The following is a 19426-nucleotide window of genomic DNA, read 5'->3' as shown; positions in this document are numbered from 1 at the left end:
ATCAAGCTTGCACTGTAATATCACATGGACAAGAAGCTAGTAGTAGTTTTCCTTCCACCAAGAGGATAATTATCATTGTCACCAAGATGTGTGAAACGTTAACTGGTGCTGTCCATATAGATGTTTTCACCTAGATAAGCATATGTCAAGAATGTTCCTTACGCCACGTGGTTTCATTCCTATTTATTTATATCATATATTTAAACTGAAAAAATGAGTTCTGTTTGCCAGAATTATATCCTGACTTCGAGGTGTATCTTTAAATCATGTTGCCATACAAGTGAACAATAAAAAAAGGAAAATTAAGTTTCAGCAGTTTCTAGTGTTCCTGTTGGAGAAAGTACATACAGTGTCTCAGGTTTAAAACAAACAGGAGGTCTGCGTGATCTAGCACAAGAGAATAGGGATTATTACCACACACGAGAGTTTAAGCGCTATAGTTTTTGTATTTTGATTCAATATATGGCTTTGCCTACTTATGAACAACAGGTTTTCCAAACATGTTTTGCACAAATATAGTGCACTTTTAAAAAGTTGCTTCTTTAACTCAGTAAGTAACAAACATGGATTTAAAATATTGACCAATTACACCATCAGTGCTCATCAAACGCATTAACAAATTCTCAAAACAAGATAATTCTGCAACTGACATGACACAGAAACAAATGCTTTCTAAACAATGCAGAACCTAATAAAACCGTCTGTAAATATCAAAGAATAAATATTAATTTAACAGTGACATAACACAAACATTTTATTTCATTCAATTTTTTTCATATGTTTAAATACTTAACAGGAAACAACTGTGTAGAAATGGCACTTCTATTGGTGAGGAAGACTGATATGACCCAAACACGTAAGGCTGTTATTTACTTGAGTTTGGATGACGCAGGCTTACTTTGAGAAAAATGGAAATTTCTGAAATGTAAATCAAACAGAAAAATTCCAGTTTTTTTTGAAACACAGAACTGTAAGTTTCATGGTATTCTTTTGATTTTCATTTAATTTTTACATCAAGGCAAACAAGCCATGATCTTATGCTCCTCTTCAATTCCTGCCAGATTTTAGATCTAAGGAAGAGTAAGCATCCCTACATACATATGGTTTGTTAGAATGCTGGGTATGGAGTCTTCCTCACTTTTCAAGGGCAGCTATGGTTGTTACAGTCTTTTCCCATCAAGTTTTCTCCATGTATTGAAATGTTACAATTCTACATTTCTGAATTTAAAAATGACAAATTCTACAAGAAATATAGTTCAATATTTGGATCCTTTGCTGCCTCATGATCACACCTTATTTTCTCATTTAAATTGATTTGCGGATCTCATGGGTACTGCACAGAAAAACAAATACATTGAAGAAAGACACTAATCCTCCCTCCCCTTTTTTAACAATGATTAGATGAGCAAACAATTTTCACCTGAGTTTATAAGATGCAACAAAGTAACAACTGGTTTTTTTGTATTTTTCATTGCTCATTAATAATTTGGATGTTAGCATCCATTAAAGATCATAAAGCCATTTGTTTAAAACAATTTTTCACTTGACCGTCTTCATATGGCATGACAAACACTAATTGTAACAAAATATATATGGTTAAAAAATATATCAATATCTTACCTTTTGTTACAGAATATTCTCAATATATCTATAAGATGAATCTTGAAAAGTGATCATATAAGGCTGACTAGCGGATGTTGAAAGCAGGAAGAAACACAGTAAACCAACATCTCCCTATGTTGATGTTCAAATGCCTGTTATTCTATGGCACATAACGCACCAGATAACATTGCCTTGATATTTGTAATTTACTTTTTGTGACCCATTAGCAACATTTTGCTATTGACCATTCAGCGAATACTTTGCTGCTTTGAACTGGTGCCCTTGACTGGCTGCTTCTGGTTGTAAAATGGTCTTTTGGATTCCATAAGCTGCGGATGGTTAAAATTAAGGTGGCCAGCTGGTTTTAAATTTTACTCAACTATCTACTTTTTAAAATTTGCATCCTCAGGATGTGGATATTACTGGTCAGGCAAACATTTATTGCCTATTCTTAGTTGTTCTGACAAGACAATAGTGGTTTAACTCCTTGAATTTCTGCAACTCAGCAGCAGTTAATAGTCAACCATGTAAATGTGGGGCTACTGTCACAAATAGGGCAGACTGGCTAAGAATGGCAAGATCCCTTCCCTAAAAGATGCTCAAGAGCCAGTTGAGTTTTTATGACAAATTGACAACTTCATGAATCCAGATTTTTAAAACTGAATTAAAATTCTCAAGCTGTCATAGTGGGCTTTGAACATATATTCTCTGGATTATTCGTCTAGGGCTCTTGGTTACTTGTCCAAGAACATAACCAATTTACCTACTCATTAATCTGAGTTTTATCAGCTCTTGGTTGGGCCATGAGGCTAGACTAAATACTGTGCAGAAAAAAAACAAACCCTCCAATACCCCTCCCACTATCCAAACAAGTAATCTCTTTAATATCGTCACAGGCATCATCACTGGCATCAAGGGCCACTAAAAGCTCGGCAGCTTCTAACTTAGTGAGGTAGAGTTAGGGAAAGAGCTTAGCTGCTTACAGGGGAAATACAAATTTAATCTTTACAACATTAGTGAATGCAGAAATATCTTAAAAATGTAACAGGTTCAGAAAAAGGCTTAAAATTTAGAAGTGAAAATAAAGATAACAATAACAGAACGTAAAGTTCCTTGTATAACATTTATTCCATATCTATTGAACATCTGGTTCCTGTTTCTACTGCACAATTTTTTATTTATATATATTTTCTACTTAGGTGAGGCTACTAAATAATGCTTCAAAATCTTCGTGAATTAAATTCAGATGAAGTCTCAAATATTTTCTACTATTGCAATAATTACTTTTCCAAACACACCTACACTTAATGCTGCTGTGTGTTTATCTCAAACATTGAATTCAGGACTTCTAAAAATTAAAAATAATTAAAATATTATCCAAAACATTAGACCCTAGGCTAATTTTTTGATGAACATAGTTTTAAAACCATATAAGCAGAAATCATAAATTATTCAGTTAGGAAAAAAACAAGTTTGAAAAAAATAATAAACGGTTAATAAATATCAAACACTTGTTAATGTAATGCCACAAAAGTTTCTTCTTGCATCAGCAGTACAATTAGCACAAAACAAGTCATTATCTTCCAATTCTAACCTCCCTTAATTTCCCCTTTTGTCATTTTCTAAATGAAGTGTGTTGGTGCAAGAAACAGAACATTTTCCACTTCGGATGTCCATTATTTTATCTAATACAGATGTCTAAAGCACAGTTAGCTGCACAGTAAAGCTCCCTCTGCTCTCCCAATCTCAGAAAGTCACTCCCTATCTCAGAAAGTCACTCCCTACGGGGATTTGTTTTCTATTTACCACACCAGCAATCCTGCTTTCCAAAAATGAGTTCAAATCAACTTTCCTGTTTTAACTGACATGGAATTGGGTCACTGAGAAAAGCTGCTGGGGAGAAGATTTTGCTGACAAAAATCAGCGATTTACTTGTAACACTGATAACTTTATTCTTGCTTCAAATACTAACCCTAGTTCCACAATTCCAGTAAAATGAAGTTTGAAAGATATGGGTCTATTAATGAGGAGGACTGGAGATGATGCTCATATACATTCTCATCCAGTATTGTTCTTTTCCTCATCTACCAAAATAAACATAAAGCAGGTTTGCAAGATGAATAAGATCTCATTGGTTTAGCCGATGTGCTTTTTTTGGTCAGTAGCTAATGACGTCTTGTCTTGCCACTCCCCCAGAAGATTGCCTTTCAACAATGAACATGAAGAACTTGCAGTCTGAACTCATTAGCTGCCACTGAATTGATTCATAAATAATCATGCAACTGACTTGTTGAAGAACGGAATTCAGGAGAAAAATTGGAAGTGGGAAATTTAGCTTGGGAGGAGAATATAGTAGTTGGCCTTCCTGCCCAATTGTGTTCCCTTTTCCACCGGAGCCAGGATACTGGAGGTAAAGCCAGACCTCTATCATTATAACCTAAAAATTAGAGAACTCCTTTTTATGGTTAGCAACTTAATTGAGTTTAACTGTTTTACCTGTGAGCAATTTTGTGGGGTTTTCTGATTGAGACCCCCAACTATTTGTTGCCCATTTTCATTTGTTGATTACGATTGGGGTTTTCAATAAGGAGTAGAAAACCTTTTGAAAGGAAAGGGGTCCCAGATGGCTTACAAGTGCTTTCCTTGGAAAAATTTCTTCATGGCTCAGCAGTTGGGAAAATAATTCCTTTCACCAGTTTCTAATGGAAACACTTTTAGAAGGCAGGCCAATAGCACATCTCACTGCCCTTTAATGCTTCTATATGTCACTTACACTCCTCTTGTTCAGAAAGATAGACTGTAACTCCAGCTAACACTTCTGTTAAGGTTTCCATACGTTGATTAATACAGGGTGTACCAAATTGAGGAGATTTTGTTTTATGGATGCAAAACTAATGCACAATTGTGAGGAGCCAATAGCTAATCTGAAACAATTAAGACCCCTGGAGAAAAGTTCGATACAAATTGTATTAAAAACAAATGCTGAAAATCTCCAAATAGCAGTTTGTTTTCATTTTTTAACTGGCATAAAACAAATAGGATGAGTTTCCACATAAAACTAGTTAAACAAAATCCAATTCTTTTTAAAACAAAAAAATCTGCATAATATTTTTCTAGTTGTTAAACTACAATTAAGAACAAATTTGATTGGAAAAAGGTAGAAGAAGAAATTATTTTAGGTATAATTTAAGAACACACTAGCATTAGTATATTAGTTATCCTGAAATTTAAATCACTAAAATTTTATGAGCTATTCTGTGGTCATAACTGGTATCATTACACAAATCCTGTTTACTTAATGTTCCAACATATTACGATGAAATAACATTTCAAATCGTTCTGATCCATAAAGCAGATATAAATATAGCAAAATAAAATATCTGGGAAATACACAAGAAATATTTGTTGAGAATTTTCAAACTCCAGTAAGTTGTACTTCAGCAGTGTTGCATTGGTCTTTCAGTGCAATATTACATTTGTAAAGAATTGCAATCTGTAAACAGGGTCAATATGCACTGAATTGAATCAGCTTCGAGTTTAGTTTTTATGATATTTTTCATATTAAAGTAAGGAATGTTAGACCTGGGAGCTGGGATACTTTCTGTTTTGAGGAGCTAGAATCCCAAATCACATGTAGGATGACTAGATGCTAGCCTAGCCAGTGATGCCCACATCCCATTAACAAATAAAAAAAAGATGTAGAGTAAAGCTCCTTCTACTGTGCCTAAAAGCATACCTCAGACTCAACTTCACACAATGTTAGCTTTTTAAAATTTGCTTGCAGGATGTGACTTAAATTGAAACAACTACTGCCCGGAGAAGATTGTGGTGATCCTTTTCCTTAGGCCATTGTTCTTACAACTGAATGTCTACCTAAGCCACTTCTGAGGGCATTAAGAGTAAAGCATGTAGTGTAGGACTGGAATTAAGTTGTAATCAGAGCAGATAGGGGTGGTATGCTCCTTTCCCTGAAAGATACTAGTGAACCAATTGAGGTTATAAGTAAAAAAAAGCTATTATCGTAATTTCTTTTATTGAAATCCATTTCACAATCTGATATGCAATTTCAACTCACCTCTGGGGTGCTCGTCTAATACAATAACTATTACACTACCAAACCCCTCCAGAAAACTCTTGTCCCTGAGTTGAAAGGTTGTGCATTCAGGTGTTTGGCGCATAATCCAAACTGATACTTTAATGCAGAAATGAAATAGTGCTGTCTTTCTGATGAGACACTAAATTAAGAACACCATCTAGTTGTTCAGAGGGACATAAAAGATACCACAACATTATTCAGCAAAGACCACTCAATTCTGCCTGTATCCTAACTAACATTTGTCCCTCAATCCTCATTACAGCCTTGGTTCAAACATGGACAAAAGGGCTGAACTCCTGAGGTGAGGTGAGAGTGACTGCTCTTTACATCAAGGCTGAGTGTGGCATCAAGGAGCCCTAGCAAAACTAGAGCCAATGGAAATCAGGGGGAAAACTCTCCACTGGTTGGAGTCATACCTAGCACAAAGGAAGATGGTTGTGGTTGTTGGAGTTCAGTCATCTCAGCAGGAGTTCCTCAGGGTAGTGTCCTTGGCCCAACCATCTTCAGCTGCTTCATCAATGACCTTCCTTCCATCATAAGGTCAGGAGTGGGGATGTTCGCTGATGACTGCACAATGTTCAGCATCACTCGCAACTTCTCAGATATTGAAACAGTCCATGTCCAAATGCAGCAAGACCTGGACAATATCCAGACTTGGGCTGACAAGTGGCAAGTAACATTCGCACTACACAAGTGCCAGGTAATGACCAACTCCAACAAGAGAGAATCTAACCATCACCCCTTGATGTCCGATGGCATTACCATCACCGAATCCCCCACTAACATCATCTTGGGGGGGGGTTACCATTGACCAGAAACTGAAGTGGACTAGCCATATAAATACTGTGGTTACAAGAGCAGGTCAGAGGCTAAGAATCCTGCGGCGAGTAACCCACCTCCTGACTCCCCAAAGCCTGTCTACCATCTACAAGGCACAAGTCAGGAGTGTGATGGAATACTCCCCACTTGCCTGGATCAGTGCAGCTCCCTCAACACTCTAGAAGCTCGACACCATCCAGGACAAAGCAGCCCATCCACAAACATTCACTCCCTCCACCGATGTACAGTAGCAGCAATCTGCACCATCTACAAGATGCACTGCAGGGATTCACCAAGGCTCCTTAGACAGCACCTTCCAAACCCATGACCACTACCACCTAGAAGGACAAGAGCTGCGGTTAGATGAGAACATCATCACCTGGAAGTTCCCCTCCAAGTCACTCACCATCCTGACTTGGAAATATATCTCCGCTCCTTCACTATCACTGGGTCAAAATCCTGGAACTCCTTCCCTAACAGGACTGTGGGTGTACCTACACCACATGGACTGCAGCAGTTCAAGGTGGCAGCTCACCACCCCCTTCTCAAGGGCAACTATGGATGGGAAATAAATGCTGGCCTAGCCAGTGAAGCCCACATTCTATGGATGAATTTTCAAAAATCAACACAATCAAACATAACCAAAGATGAACTGATCATTATCTCATTTACTGTCTGTAGAACTTTACTGTACACATCAGTTGTAGAATTTACCTAATAACAGTAACTACAACAAAACATTATTATATTTGTTCCATAGCATTTATAGATGTATTGAGAACTTGATCAATCACAAGTTAGTTCCTTCTTACTCTAAATAAGATGCCACTTAGTGCAGTTTTGTGCTATGGGTTCAAGTGGACTGACACTTCCCAAAATCATTTCACATAGAACCGAGGATTTATATCTACAGTTGCTTCACTTCTGTTTGTCAGGTAGAATTATCAGCCCAGATTGTTTTCTCACTGTAGAGAAAACCCAGGAATTTCACAAATGTTTGACAGGCTCCTATCATTCATAACTCTCATCCCCATCCCATCCAGTACAGTCTAAAGATGGAAGGCTTAATAATAAGATACAGTTTTTGCAATATTCATTGCGGGAGATGGTATAGCAATGTTACTGTGAAAGTCTCAAGTCCCGTATCACCATCAACAATGCAGCAGATTAAGTTTAGCATGAGTTAGTGCAGGTCAAAGCTCTGTTTGCACTGTATCGCATGGGTTGATGCAGAGTAATTCAGCTTTTTACTGGAAATCAGCAGGATATCTAGGATTAATAGCCCACTGCATCAGCGAGGGATGTCTGTTTCCCAGAGCAGCCATCCTTACTGCTTCAAGTGTGACTGCCATTTGGTGCCAAACTAGGAGCAGGTTTACACAGTGGACCTATATCCATATGAAAAAATGGGATGAAGCTGCCCAAACCCATTAATTTAGAACTTTATTGTGGTCAGAGTGGAAACTCTTATTCCATTAATTTACAATATATTAGAAGTGCTGAAAATAGAGTCATGCTGTCAAAGCTTTTCATCTTGCACTCATCAGTACAGGCCCAAAAATGCCAAATTTCAAAGGAAGCAACAATTCATACTGTGTGAGAAAAGGGTACTGGTTGGTTGCCAAGTCGATTCTGATTGGTCAAGGCATTGCCATGGATAATGCACCAGGGAACTACTGACCCCCTCACTTTTGTTTAGATCAAACAAGATTATCAATCAGGTTCACAATGTGGTTCACTTACATTTGCTGGAAGCTACGTATATTCATACACTGGGACAGGTCCTCTGCAGACAAATGGAACATATCCAGGCATTGTGCCTTTTTGAATTAAAACAAAAGTGTGGGGGGCAGTAGTTCCTTTGTGCATTCTCCATGGTAACACCTCAACCAAAGTCAACTTGCCAAACAATCAGCATCCTTTTCTCTTGCAGTATAAACTGTTGCTCCTTTTGAAATCTGGCTTTCTTGCATCTGTCCTGATGAGTCCAAGATGGAAAGTTTTGACAGCAGGTCTCCTTATTTCAATAATACTCCTGTTCTGTACTATATATTATATATTAGAATGTAGATCCCAAATGTTAAGGGGCACCATATGCTTTTCAAACTACTGCTTTAACAGTTAGGACAATTTATTATAAAGCAGCTATTGTGCACTTTTCTCAAAAATAATGCTAATTTGTAATTCATCTTTTGAGGGGTACTTCTTTGCAGGAGGTTGAAATAACTTCAAGTAAAGAACCAGGAAATCAGTCATAAATAAGTGTCATGGCTAGAGGTACAATAGCAAAGGCAAAGTTACTTAGGTGTTAAAAAGCAAGTTAAGAGCAAAGATACAAACATCAAAGAACTGATCAAAGGAGCCTAACTCTATTTTTCGAGGGCTCTGTTGGGTGGGATGTGCCCTTACAGGGGTCAGTGGCTGATCCGGAGGATATTAATGATCCCAGTTCCACAGTTTGGAAGAGGCTCTACAATAGGTTTCATTGATGTCCAAGAGTTCTACTCTGCCACATGTTCATCAGTGGAAGGAACTTATGGAATTTCAGGCTCAATGTTATACACAATGTCATATTAAAAACAGAGTACTCCAGTACGTTCACTGAGTTTACGTTTATGTTTTGTAGATCAACAATCAACTACATTTGTACCCTAATAAATATGAGCATGCTACACTTAAACAAATACTGGACATCAAACCGCCCTAGGAGTCAAACTACTTGATTTTGGCATGTCGGATGACATTACGGTGATGTCTTTCAGAGTTTACACAGCTCTTCTGTCAAAGCTGCAGTGGATATGGTGAAAACCTCCATGGAAATTCACCAGTGAACTGTTGGCTCAAATCTGTGCTCAGTAATCTTATGGCAAGGGCACCATAACCTGGGAATCTGACTGAATATTTCAAATTCAAGTAACATCACAGGCCTATTTTTCCCACAATATAAAGATAAAGTTTTTCATCAACTAACAGCTCTTAAATACAACCAGATACTTCCAAGTAAATCAAACTTCAAATATTTCATGGACTCAAGTTTAAGTCTCAGCCACAGAGAGCATATTAACCCATTTATCACAATTATGATGCATTTCATCTGTTAATATCCTTTGCAAGAATGGAGGAATCCCAGCAGGAAGAGGATGACATTCAGAAGGTTGAATCTTAACAGCATGCTATTTCTTTTATAATAACCCTTTGGAGATTTAGGCAAATGTTCACATACATTTGTCAGGTTTGTGTAACTATTTTTTGTTACTCAATCTCAGCAGCAAAAATCTTTTCAATTAATTTACTCACCTGATCAACTGCCTACTAAAGAATAGAAAATGAATTTCATTGATATTTTTCTACAGTTACTACAAGTTGAATAAGACAGCATGGTCAGAAAAGTACTAAACTCTCAATTTCTTACCAATAGTTTCAGAAAAAAAAATATTCAGGCTTGGGCCGATAAAAGACAAGTAACATTTGCACCATACAAGTGCCGGGCAATGACCATCTCCAACAAGAGAGAATCTAATCATCTCCCCATAACATTCAATGGCATTACCATTGCTGAATCCCCACCATCAACATCCTGGGGTCAGTGTTAGTGGGGGCAGGGGGGATGTTCACTATTGAACAAACACCTAACTGAACCAGCCATATAAATACCGTAGCTACAAAAGCAGCTCAGAGAGTGGGAATTCTGTGCTGAGTGACTGATCGCCTACCTCCTGACTCCTCAAAGCCTGTGCAGATTCTACATAATGTAAGTCAGGAGTGTGAGGGAATACTTTCCACTTGCCTGGATGAGTGCAGCTTCAACAACACTCAAGAATCTCAACACTATCCACCACCTTAAACATTCACTCTCTCCACCACTGGCGCACCGTGGCTGCAGTTTGTACCATCTACAAGATGCACTGCAGCAACTTGCCACAGCTTCTTCAACAGCACCTCCCAACCCTGTGACCTCTGCCACCTAAAACGATAAGCCAATAGGACATAGGAACACCCCCACCTACAAGGTCCCCTCTCAGTCACACTATCCTGACCTGGAAATATATCACTGTTCCTTCATCACCACTGAGTCAATACCCTGGAACTCCCTAAAGAACTCCGGCCTTCACACAGCAGTTCAAGAAGGCGACTCGCCACCACCTTCCCAAGGACAATTAGGGATGGGCAACAAATGCTGGCCTAGCCAGTGACTCCCATGAATAAATTAAAACAGCTGTCATTATGACTATGGAGTAGACATGTCCATTGCATGTTATTAGATCTATGGCATATTATAAAAGTTTCAGAAATGCACTGATTTGGAATTGTAAAAGTTGCAGGCGTCAGACATTTGATTCTGTAAGGACTTTACATCTGATTAGCTTAAGGCTGTTCTGCATCCTTGGTTTCATTTTTCCAATATCAATAGATTAAGTTTGTGCATTCAGAAATATTTTCAATCATGTTACTGCCTGGGAGCAACTTTTTGTGCTGGAGTATTCACCAACAAAAAGAGGCATAAAAAAAACAAACATAGAGCAGCAGTTTGTGTCATTTACCAGCAGCTCTGATAAATTTCATTACATGTGGAGAGATTTGATCAGATGCATGGTTATCAAAACAACTGATTTTGTACTTTCAGTAGTAGCCATTGTTGTGAATTCTGCAAATGCTTCCTGTACATTGCTATCACTTGTTTCTGTTTTTTCTGGGATATACCCACTTCAAAATAACACACGGGTTGCTCAAATGCATTCATCAAAGGTTGCTGCTGTCTTTTTCTTAGTATGTTATAAAATGGAAGATTTGACTCAGAGTTTATTTGCTTCGATAACCTTTTCTAGGATTTCATCGATTGTGTCTGTTTCGTAACTGATGTCTTTTAAGTCCAGATGTGGCAGAACAGAACCCAACAGGTGTCCGACCTTCACTCGCAATGACTTCAGCTTTGCCAGTACACTGTTGAAACACAACATAGGTTACTTGGCTCTAGTATCATAACAAGTACTTTGCTTGTTTTGTGTTCATCATGAAGATGAGAAATGTTACTATGAACTGAAACACTTTCCATCTTGGGCACCCCATGTTAGCATCAAGTACTCACAGTTAAATGCCAAATAAAACTGCTTCTTGCCAACTCAGAAGAGCTGTACCTACGGCAAAATAGTGAGATTTTACCCATTTCACTAACCATCTTATGGCTTGAGTTAGATTGCTATGTGAGTGCTGAATGGAGAGATCCCAACAGGAACCGGATTGAGATTGCGCAAATTTATTACATTTAGAACTCTTACAGCCAGATTTTCATCACATCAGTTTGGACTGGATTAAAAACAATATACTGGAAATGAAAAGGCAGCATCCAGTCCCCTCATCAAACAAATCTTCAGATTAGTTCAACATTGCAATTATTTATCAACTTGCTGTTGTGAAACACTGAATAGCTTTTGGAAAGTTGATACAAAATAATACAGCATTAGAAAATAAATTACAATGGCTTGTTCTGCTTTCTTTTTTACTCAATTTTCTCTGTCAGGGTAGTCAGATTATCTGCCTTCTCCAAGGTCTTCCTCACTCACTATAAGTAATTGTCTCGATTTCCTGGTGTGTTCTTCCTGACATTAGGATACATACATACAAACATAAATATGAAATAGAGCAGAAGTGGGCCACTTGGCCCCTCGAACCTGCTCCGCCATTCGTTAAGATCATGGCTGATCTGTTTGTGTTTCGAATTCCAAATTCCCATCTACCCCCGATAACCTTTTATTCCCTTGCCTAACAAGAATCTATCTACATCCGCCTTAAAAATATTCAATGACCCCGCCTCCACTGCCTTCTGAGGCAGAGAGTTCCAAAGTTGCACAACCCTCAGAAAAAAATTTCTCCTCATGTGTCCTAAAAGGGCGACCCCTAATTTAAAAACAGTGCCCCCTAGTTCTGGGCTCACCCTCAAGAAGAAACATACTTTCCACGTCCACTTTGTCAATACTGTTCAGGAACTTATATGCTTCAATTAAGTCTCCTCTCGCTCTTCTAAACTCCAGTGGAAACAAGCCTAGTCTGTTTAACCTTTCCTCATAAGACAACCCGCTCATTCTAGGTAGGTACCAATCTAGTAAACCTCCTCTGAACTGCCTCCAACGCATTTATATCCTTCCTTAAATAAGGAGACCAAAACTGCACACAATATTCAAGATGTGGTCTCATCAGTGCCCAGCATAACTGAAGCATAGCATCCTTAATTTTATGTTCAATTCCTCTTGTAATAAAGGATAACATTAGCCTTCTTAATTACTTGCTGACCTGCATACTAACCTTTTGTGACTTATGCACTAGTTCACCTAGATCCCTCTGCAGGTTGGAATTCTGCAGCCGTTCTCCATTTAAGTAATACTCTGCTTTTTTGTTCTTCCTGCCAAAGTGAACAACTTCACATTTCCCCACATTATGGTCCATCTGCCATGCTTTTGCCACTCACTCAACCTATCTATATCCTTCTGCAACCTCTTTATGCCCTCTTCACAACATACTTTGCTACCTATCTTTGCGTTGTCTGCCAATTTAGCTACTGTGCCTTCACTCCCCTCATCTAAGTCATTGGTGTAAATTATAGAAGTTGACGCCCCAGCACAGACCCCTGCAGGACCTTACCCATCACATCCTGCCAATCAGAAAAAGGCCCATTTATGCATAATCTCTCTTTTCTGCCAGCCAGCCAATCTTCTACCCACGCTAATATGTTACCCCTTACACCATGGGCTTTTATTTTCCACAATAACGTTTGATGTGGCACCTTATTAAATACCTTCTGGAAATCCAAGTACAGCACGTCTACAGGCTTCCCTTTATCCACAGCACATGTTACTACTTCAAAGAACTCCAATAAATTGGTTAAACGTGATCCCTCTTTCACAATAGCTAGGGGCTGAAATTGGGACATGGATCAGTTGTACTACATCCCTGCTCTGCTTAGCCCGCACCTGATTTTCTGACAAAATTTGTAGAAAATGGTAGAACCACTTTCCGATTTTTGGGTGAGGTGATAACAATGTGGTGATCTTATACATTCGACTCCCCATAATTTTCACTGAGCCTTAAATTTCAAAATTAACATAAAATAGATGTGCTACCTTGAAGGTGGAAGTTAAGTTCAAAGGAACAAGATTATTCAGTTTCAGTTAAAACCTCATTATAGTTATTATAGCTTCCTTCTTGCTGTTGCCTCCTCCATTCTCATCTGCCTAGGTACCATTTGCTGAATGTTGTCATTTACCTTCTCACCTTTTCAGGAATCATGTAATGAATTTCCTGTTATGAATTCTCACTATCTTTGTTTTTTTAGAAGGGGAGGAGGATCAATGGAGGGGGGCAAAGGCTGATGAGGGTGCACCAGAGGTACATACCGTGTAGAAGCAGAGGCACTCCTACTTTCAATTAACTGACGAGAAATGTCTGTGAAGCTGTCACAGATTTATGCCATGTGTGCTGTTCTGCTAGTGGCTATTCAGGTCACATCATCCTTAATTTCCAGAATAAGTGACTCCATCCGTTTCTGCATGGAGAATCAATACCGAGTGGCAGGAAATTGCTGATAAGTAGCAATGGCACCCAAGAAACCATATGGGATTCCTTTATCAATGCCAGACAGAAGTCAATAGGAAAATAAACCATTTCCCAAGGTGCAGCTTGTGTGTGACAACCAGCCCACATTATGCAGGTAATATTAAGGAACACAACAGTAACAGTGCTCTAACACAGAGAACAAAACTTTTGGGTGTTTCTTGGTAATAAAAATTATCCTGTGTGACCTTAGCTGATGCCAAGACTGTTGAGCAGCAATAACCATGTCCATTTGTCCACCAGAATTATCACTGAGTACACCATGGGTTGAAGACACAATTCAGGCTTCTTGATTAATCTGGGAGCATCCTAAAGAACTGGGAACTATGTACAGTCTTTGACTTGTAGAAAAGCAAGTCCAGAATGGTCCAGAAAGACTGGTGAACCCTTGAGTGATACTCGGCAGAAACTAGTCACCAAAGCTGTCCAGAGAGACCATCTTCTTCAGCCCTGTACCTAAGGCCTCCATGACAAAGGTCTGAGCATCAATGCAGGAAGCAAGACTAGACTTTGCTGCAAAGGTTCCTGGCCATATGCGCTACATTAGATCACAATGATTGTAAATGATTCTCCAATATGTTGCATAAGCAGTTGGTGAACTTCTTTTTACCTGAGCTGCCATCTGCAACACACTGTCTTATATGGGACCCAATGCCTGCACTAACATTTGATGCCATGCAAACATTGTTCTTTTAAATATATGCCCAGAAGCTGCAGTACTCTGGCACCTCATAGCTGTTCAGCCAAATCTTCCCCCCACCATGTACCATCACAAGCTGCCTCTGGTCACACTTGCTCCCTATGTGTCAACCAGTTCATTTTTCACTTGTCCAGTCTATTTTTCTCTTCTTCACTATCTAACTTCCCCAGGTTCGATGAATCTGTGCTGTTGTTTGGCGGTGAGGGATACAGTGAATAAGGGTGAGTGCCACAAAATGTTGGTATTGAATGCTGAGGGACTTGTCTTCTTCATGCTGTGACATATCTAAAGAGGGAAAAGAGAAATAGAGGCTAAATTCCAAGGAGAAGGGCTCATGCCATTTTTAATTGAAGAAATGACAAGTGTTTCACATGACATAACAGTTAATGGAGGAGAAACAGGATGCCTTGACGAACCTTCAGCTGGCATAGCTCCTCCTATTTCCTCATCTCCAAAACCATTGATGGCCTCTCTCTCTCCAGGGTCTGCAAACCTTCTTCCTCTCAGGGGAAAGGGGGTCTTAAGTTTGGGAGTCCACCAACTGCTGCCAATCTCTCCCAGCTGTTGTGGGCTGTCTTTTCCTTTGAAATGAATGTAGAAACTGTGAAATCCCATTAGATATCTTGAGATGCAGTGGCAGGAGTATGTACCAAGCAATTAGGCACTTTGAGAGATTTTTAATGTAAGGATGTGACTGAAGGAACTCTTTCAACAAAAGCAGCAACAAAAACTTGCATTTATATAATGTCTTTAACAAGGTGCTCCAGAGGAGCAATTGTCAAACACAATTTAACACAAAACCACAAAGAGAGATTAGGACAGGTGAGCATAAGCTTGGTCAAAGAGGTAAGTTTTAAGGAATGTCTTAAAGGAAGAAAGAGTGGTAAAGGGGTTATCAGGGGTGGGGGAGAAATTTCAGAGCTTGGTGCCTGGGCAGCTGAGGGCACGGATACTACTGCTGGAACAAAAATCAGGGATGTGCAAGAGGCCAATGATTTCAGAGGGTTTTAGGGCTGAAAGAAGTTACACAGATAGGGAGGGGTGAAGCCATGGTAGAATTTGAAAATAAAGATGAGAATTTTAAAATCGAGGCTTTGCCATACTGAGGCAATGTAGTTTAGTGAGCACAGGGTTGATGGTGAACAGGTGCGATATTAGGATATGTGCAGCAGTGTTCTGGATGAGCTCAAGTTCATAGAGGATGCAAAGTGGGAGGCCGACCAGGAGAGCCTTTCAGGTCATAGCTGATGGTGGAAGGGTATCATGCTATCTCCTAGGTAAGGGGAAGTCATTGTAGATGACAGACGTGCTTTTTACAGTGCATTCTTAGGAGAGTACATTATTAGAAAGTAATTTATTTTGCCTGACATGGAAGGATCATTAACTCTCTTTCTGCTCTGAAGGAAGTTTGTGGGGTTGTGAAGTTCACAATTTCAGTCCTAGTTACTTCTAGGACTGTGGCTTTGCCTTCACTGGAGCCTTACATCTCTCTGTTCCAAACAGTCTCCCTTGTAGAATCATAATGGCAGAGGAGGCGGCCATTTGGCACATGCAGTCTATGTCAGTTTTATATGGGCAATAGCTGAAACAAGAGGTTTGGAAATTATGGATGAAGCAGCTACAGTTTCCTCACTTACCTAGGATGGAAATCTTGTTGGTTTAAGTTCCGTTAGAAACTCAAGTACAAGATCTAGGCTGATACTCCAGGGCAGTATCAAGGGAACACTGTCGGAGGTGGCATCTTCTGGATGAAACATTAAACCAATGCCCTTTCTGCCACCTCAAGTGAACACAAAAGATCCCATGGCATTATGCCAAAGAACAAGGGAGATTTCTCTTATGCCCTGCTCAATACTTACGCCTCAACCAACTAAAACACATTCTCTGGTATTTACCTCTATGTTGTTGGTGGGGCCTACCTATGTGTAATTTGACTGCAGTATTTTCAACATTCCAAATGCAATTACTCTTTAAAAAAAAGTACTTAATTGTCTATGCAGCATTTTGGCACGGCTTGTATTTATGAAAGATATTTTACTAATCAAACTTGTTCTTGCTTTAAATGGGCTTCACTACAGGCCATCTGATCCTTGCTGTGCTTCCAGTGTTCTGATGAAGAGTCATATGGACTTGAAACGTTAACTGTATTCCTCTCCGCAGATGCCGTCAGACCTGTTGAGTTTTTCCAGCTATTTATATTTTTGTTTCAGATTTCCAGCATCCGCAGTATTTTGCTTTTATCTGATCCTTGCTACCCAATTGCCTTCTTTGCCGACTACCCAGGTGAAATTTTGTGCCAGGTGCACTCTCGGATCTCTCTGTATCTATGCGCCCTCTGCACTCTCATTCGCTCTCTCTCCCCTCTCACTCACATTCTCACTCCCTCTGTGCGTGCTCGCTCTCTTGCTCTTTCTCTCTGTGCTCTCTCACACTCTCGTGTTCGCTCTCTCTGAGCACTGCTCCCTCTCTCGCTCGGCCCTCTCGCTGCGTGCTCGCTCCCTCCCTCCCTCTCTCTCTCGGCACGCTCTCGCGCTCTCTCTCTCTCTCGGCCCTCGCTCCCTCTCTTAGCCCTCGGCGCTCGCTCCCTTTCTCTCTCGGCGCTCACGCTCCCTCTTGGCCCTCTGCGCTCCCTCTCACTCGATCCCTCTCTCTCTCTCTGTCTCTCGGGGCCCTCTCTCTCTCTCTCTGTTTCTCGGGGCGCTCTCTCTCTCTCTGTCTCTCGGGGCCCTCTCTCTCTCTCTCTGTCTCTCGGGGCGCTCTCTCTCTCTCTGTCTCTCGGGGCGCTCTCTCTCTCTCTCTGTCTCTCGGGGCGCTCTCTCTCTCTCTCTGTCTCTCGGGGCGCTCTCTCTCTCTCTCGGGGCCCTCTCTCTCTCTCTCCGTCTCTCGGGGCCCTCTCTCTCCCTCTCCGTCTCTCGGGGCCCTCTCTCTCTCTCTCCGTCTCTCGGGGCCCTCTCTCTCTCTCCGTCTCTCGGGGCCCTCTCTCTCTCTCCGTCTCTCGGGGCCCTCTCTCTCTCTCCGTCTATCGGGGCCCTCTCTCTCTCTCCGTCTCTCGGGGCCCCCTCTCTCTCTCCGTCTCTCGGGGCCCTCTCTCTCCCTCCGTCTCTCGGGGCCCTCTCTCTCTCTCTCTCTCCGTCTCTCGGGGCCCTCTCTCTCTCTCTCCGTCTCTCGGGGCCCTCTCTCTCTCTCTCTCCGTCTCTCGGGGCCCTCTCTCTCTCTCTCTCCGTCTCTCGGGGCCCTCTCTCTCCCTCCGTCTCTCGGGGCCCTCTCTCTCTCTCTCTCCGTCTCTCGGGGCCCTCTCTCTCTCTCTCCGTCTCTCGGGGCCCTCTCTCTCTCTCTCTCCGTCTCTCGGGGCCCTCTCTCTCTCTCCGTCTCTCGGGGCCCTCTCTCTCTCTCCGTCTCTCGGGGCCCTCTCTCTCTCTCCGTCTCTCGGGGCCCTCTCTCTCTCTCCGTCTCTCGGGGCCCTCTCTCTCTCTCCGTCTCTCGGGGCCCTCTCTCTCTCTCCGTCTCTCGGGGCCCTCTCTCTCTCTCCGTCTCTCGGGGCCCTCTCTCTCTCTCTCCGTCTCTCGGGGCCCTCTCTCTCTCTCTCCGTCTCTCGGGGCGCTCTCTCTCCCTCCGTCTCTCGGGGCCCTCTCTCTCTCTCCGTCTCTCGGGGCCCTCTCTCTCTCTCTCCGTCTCTCGGGGCCCTCTCTCTCTCTCTCCGTCTCTCAGGGCGCTCTCTCTCTCTCTCTCCGTCTCTCGGGGCGCTCTCTCTCCCTCCGTCTCTCGGGGCCCTCTCTCTCTCTCTCTCCGTCTCTCGGGGCCCTCTCTCTCTCTCTCCGTCTCTCGGGGCCCTCTCTCTCTCTCTCTCCGTCTCTCGGGGCCCTCTCTCTCTCTCTCTCCGTCTCTCGGGGCCCTCTCTCTCTCTCTCCGTCTCTCGGGGCCCTCTCTCTCTCTCCGTCTCTCGGGGCCCTCTCTCTCTCTCCGTCTCTCGGGGCCCTCTCTGTCTCTCTCCGTCTCTCGGGGCCCTCTCTCTCTCTCTCCGTCTCTCGGGGCGCTCTCTCTCTCTCTCTCCGTCTCTCGGGGCGCTCTCTCTCTCTCTCCGTCTCTCGGGGCGCTCTCTCTCTCCGTCTCTCGGGGCGCTCTCTCTCTCTCCGTCTCTCGGGGCGCTCTCTCTCTCTCCGTCTCTCGGGGCGCTCTCTCTCTCTCCGTCTCTCGGGGCGCTCTCTCTCTCTCCGTCTCTCGGGGCGCTCTCACGCTCTCTCTCTGTCTCTCTGTGTGCTTTCTCGGGAGAGGGAGGGAGAGCGCGCGTGCAGAGCGGGAGAGGGAGAGCGCGCGTGCAGAGCGAGAGAGGGAGCGCGCGGAGAGAGGGAGCGCGCGGAGAGAGGGAGCGCGCGGAGAGAGGGAGCGCGCGGAGAGAGGGAGCGCGCGGAGAGAGGGAGCGCGCGGAGAGAGGGAGCGCGCGGAGAGAGGGAGCGCGCGGAGAGAGGGAGCCCGCGGAGAGAGGGAGCCCGCGGAGAGAGCGGGCCCGCGCGGAGAGAGCAAGCGAGCAGAGGGAGCAAGCGCAGAGAGATCGAAGAAGAACATAGAGAGAGCAGAGCGAGCGAGCAGAAAGCGCGAGCGAGCAG

General features: G+C 42.3%; 1 protein-coding gene across 2 annotated transcripts in view; it reads right to left on the bottom strand.

Annotated features, from left to right (window-relative positions):
* Nucleotides 1–11034: 11034 nt before the first annotated feature.
* The window catches only part of LOC144683716 (uncharacterized), a 131565-nt gene continuing 123173 nt past the window's right edge, over nucleotides 11035–19426 (bottom strand). For both annotated transcript variants that reach the window (XM_078547025.1, XM_078547024.1), the window contains exon 17: nucleotides 11035–11458. In XM_078547025.1, the coding sequence (XP_078403151.1) occupies nucleotides 11311–11458 (148 nt within the window). In that variant the 3' untranslated portion in view covers nucleotides 11035–11310. The remainder of the gene's footprint in view (nucleotides 11459–19426) is intronic.

This window comes from Cetorhinus maximus, chromosome 8 (genome assembly GCF_964194155.1).
Source record: "Cetorhinus maximus chromosome 8, sCetMax3.hap1.1, whole genome shotgun sequence".
NCBI classification, from domain to species: Eukaryota; Metazoa; Chordata; class Chondrichthyes; order Lamniformes; family Cetorhinidae; genus Cetorhinus; species Cetorhinus maximus.
Note: the sequence above shows the minus strand (reverse complement) of the source record. Positions and strands in the feature narration are given on the sequence as shown.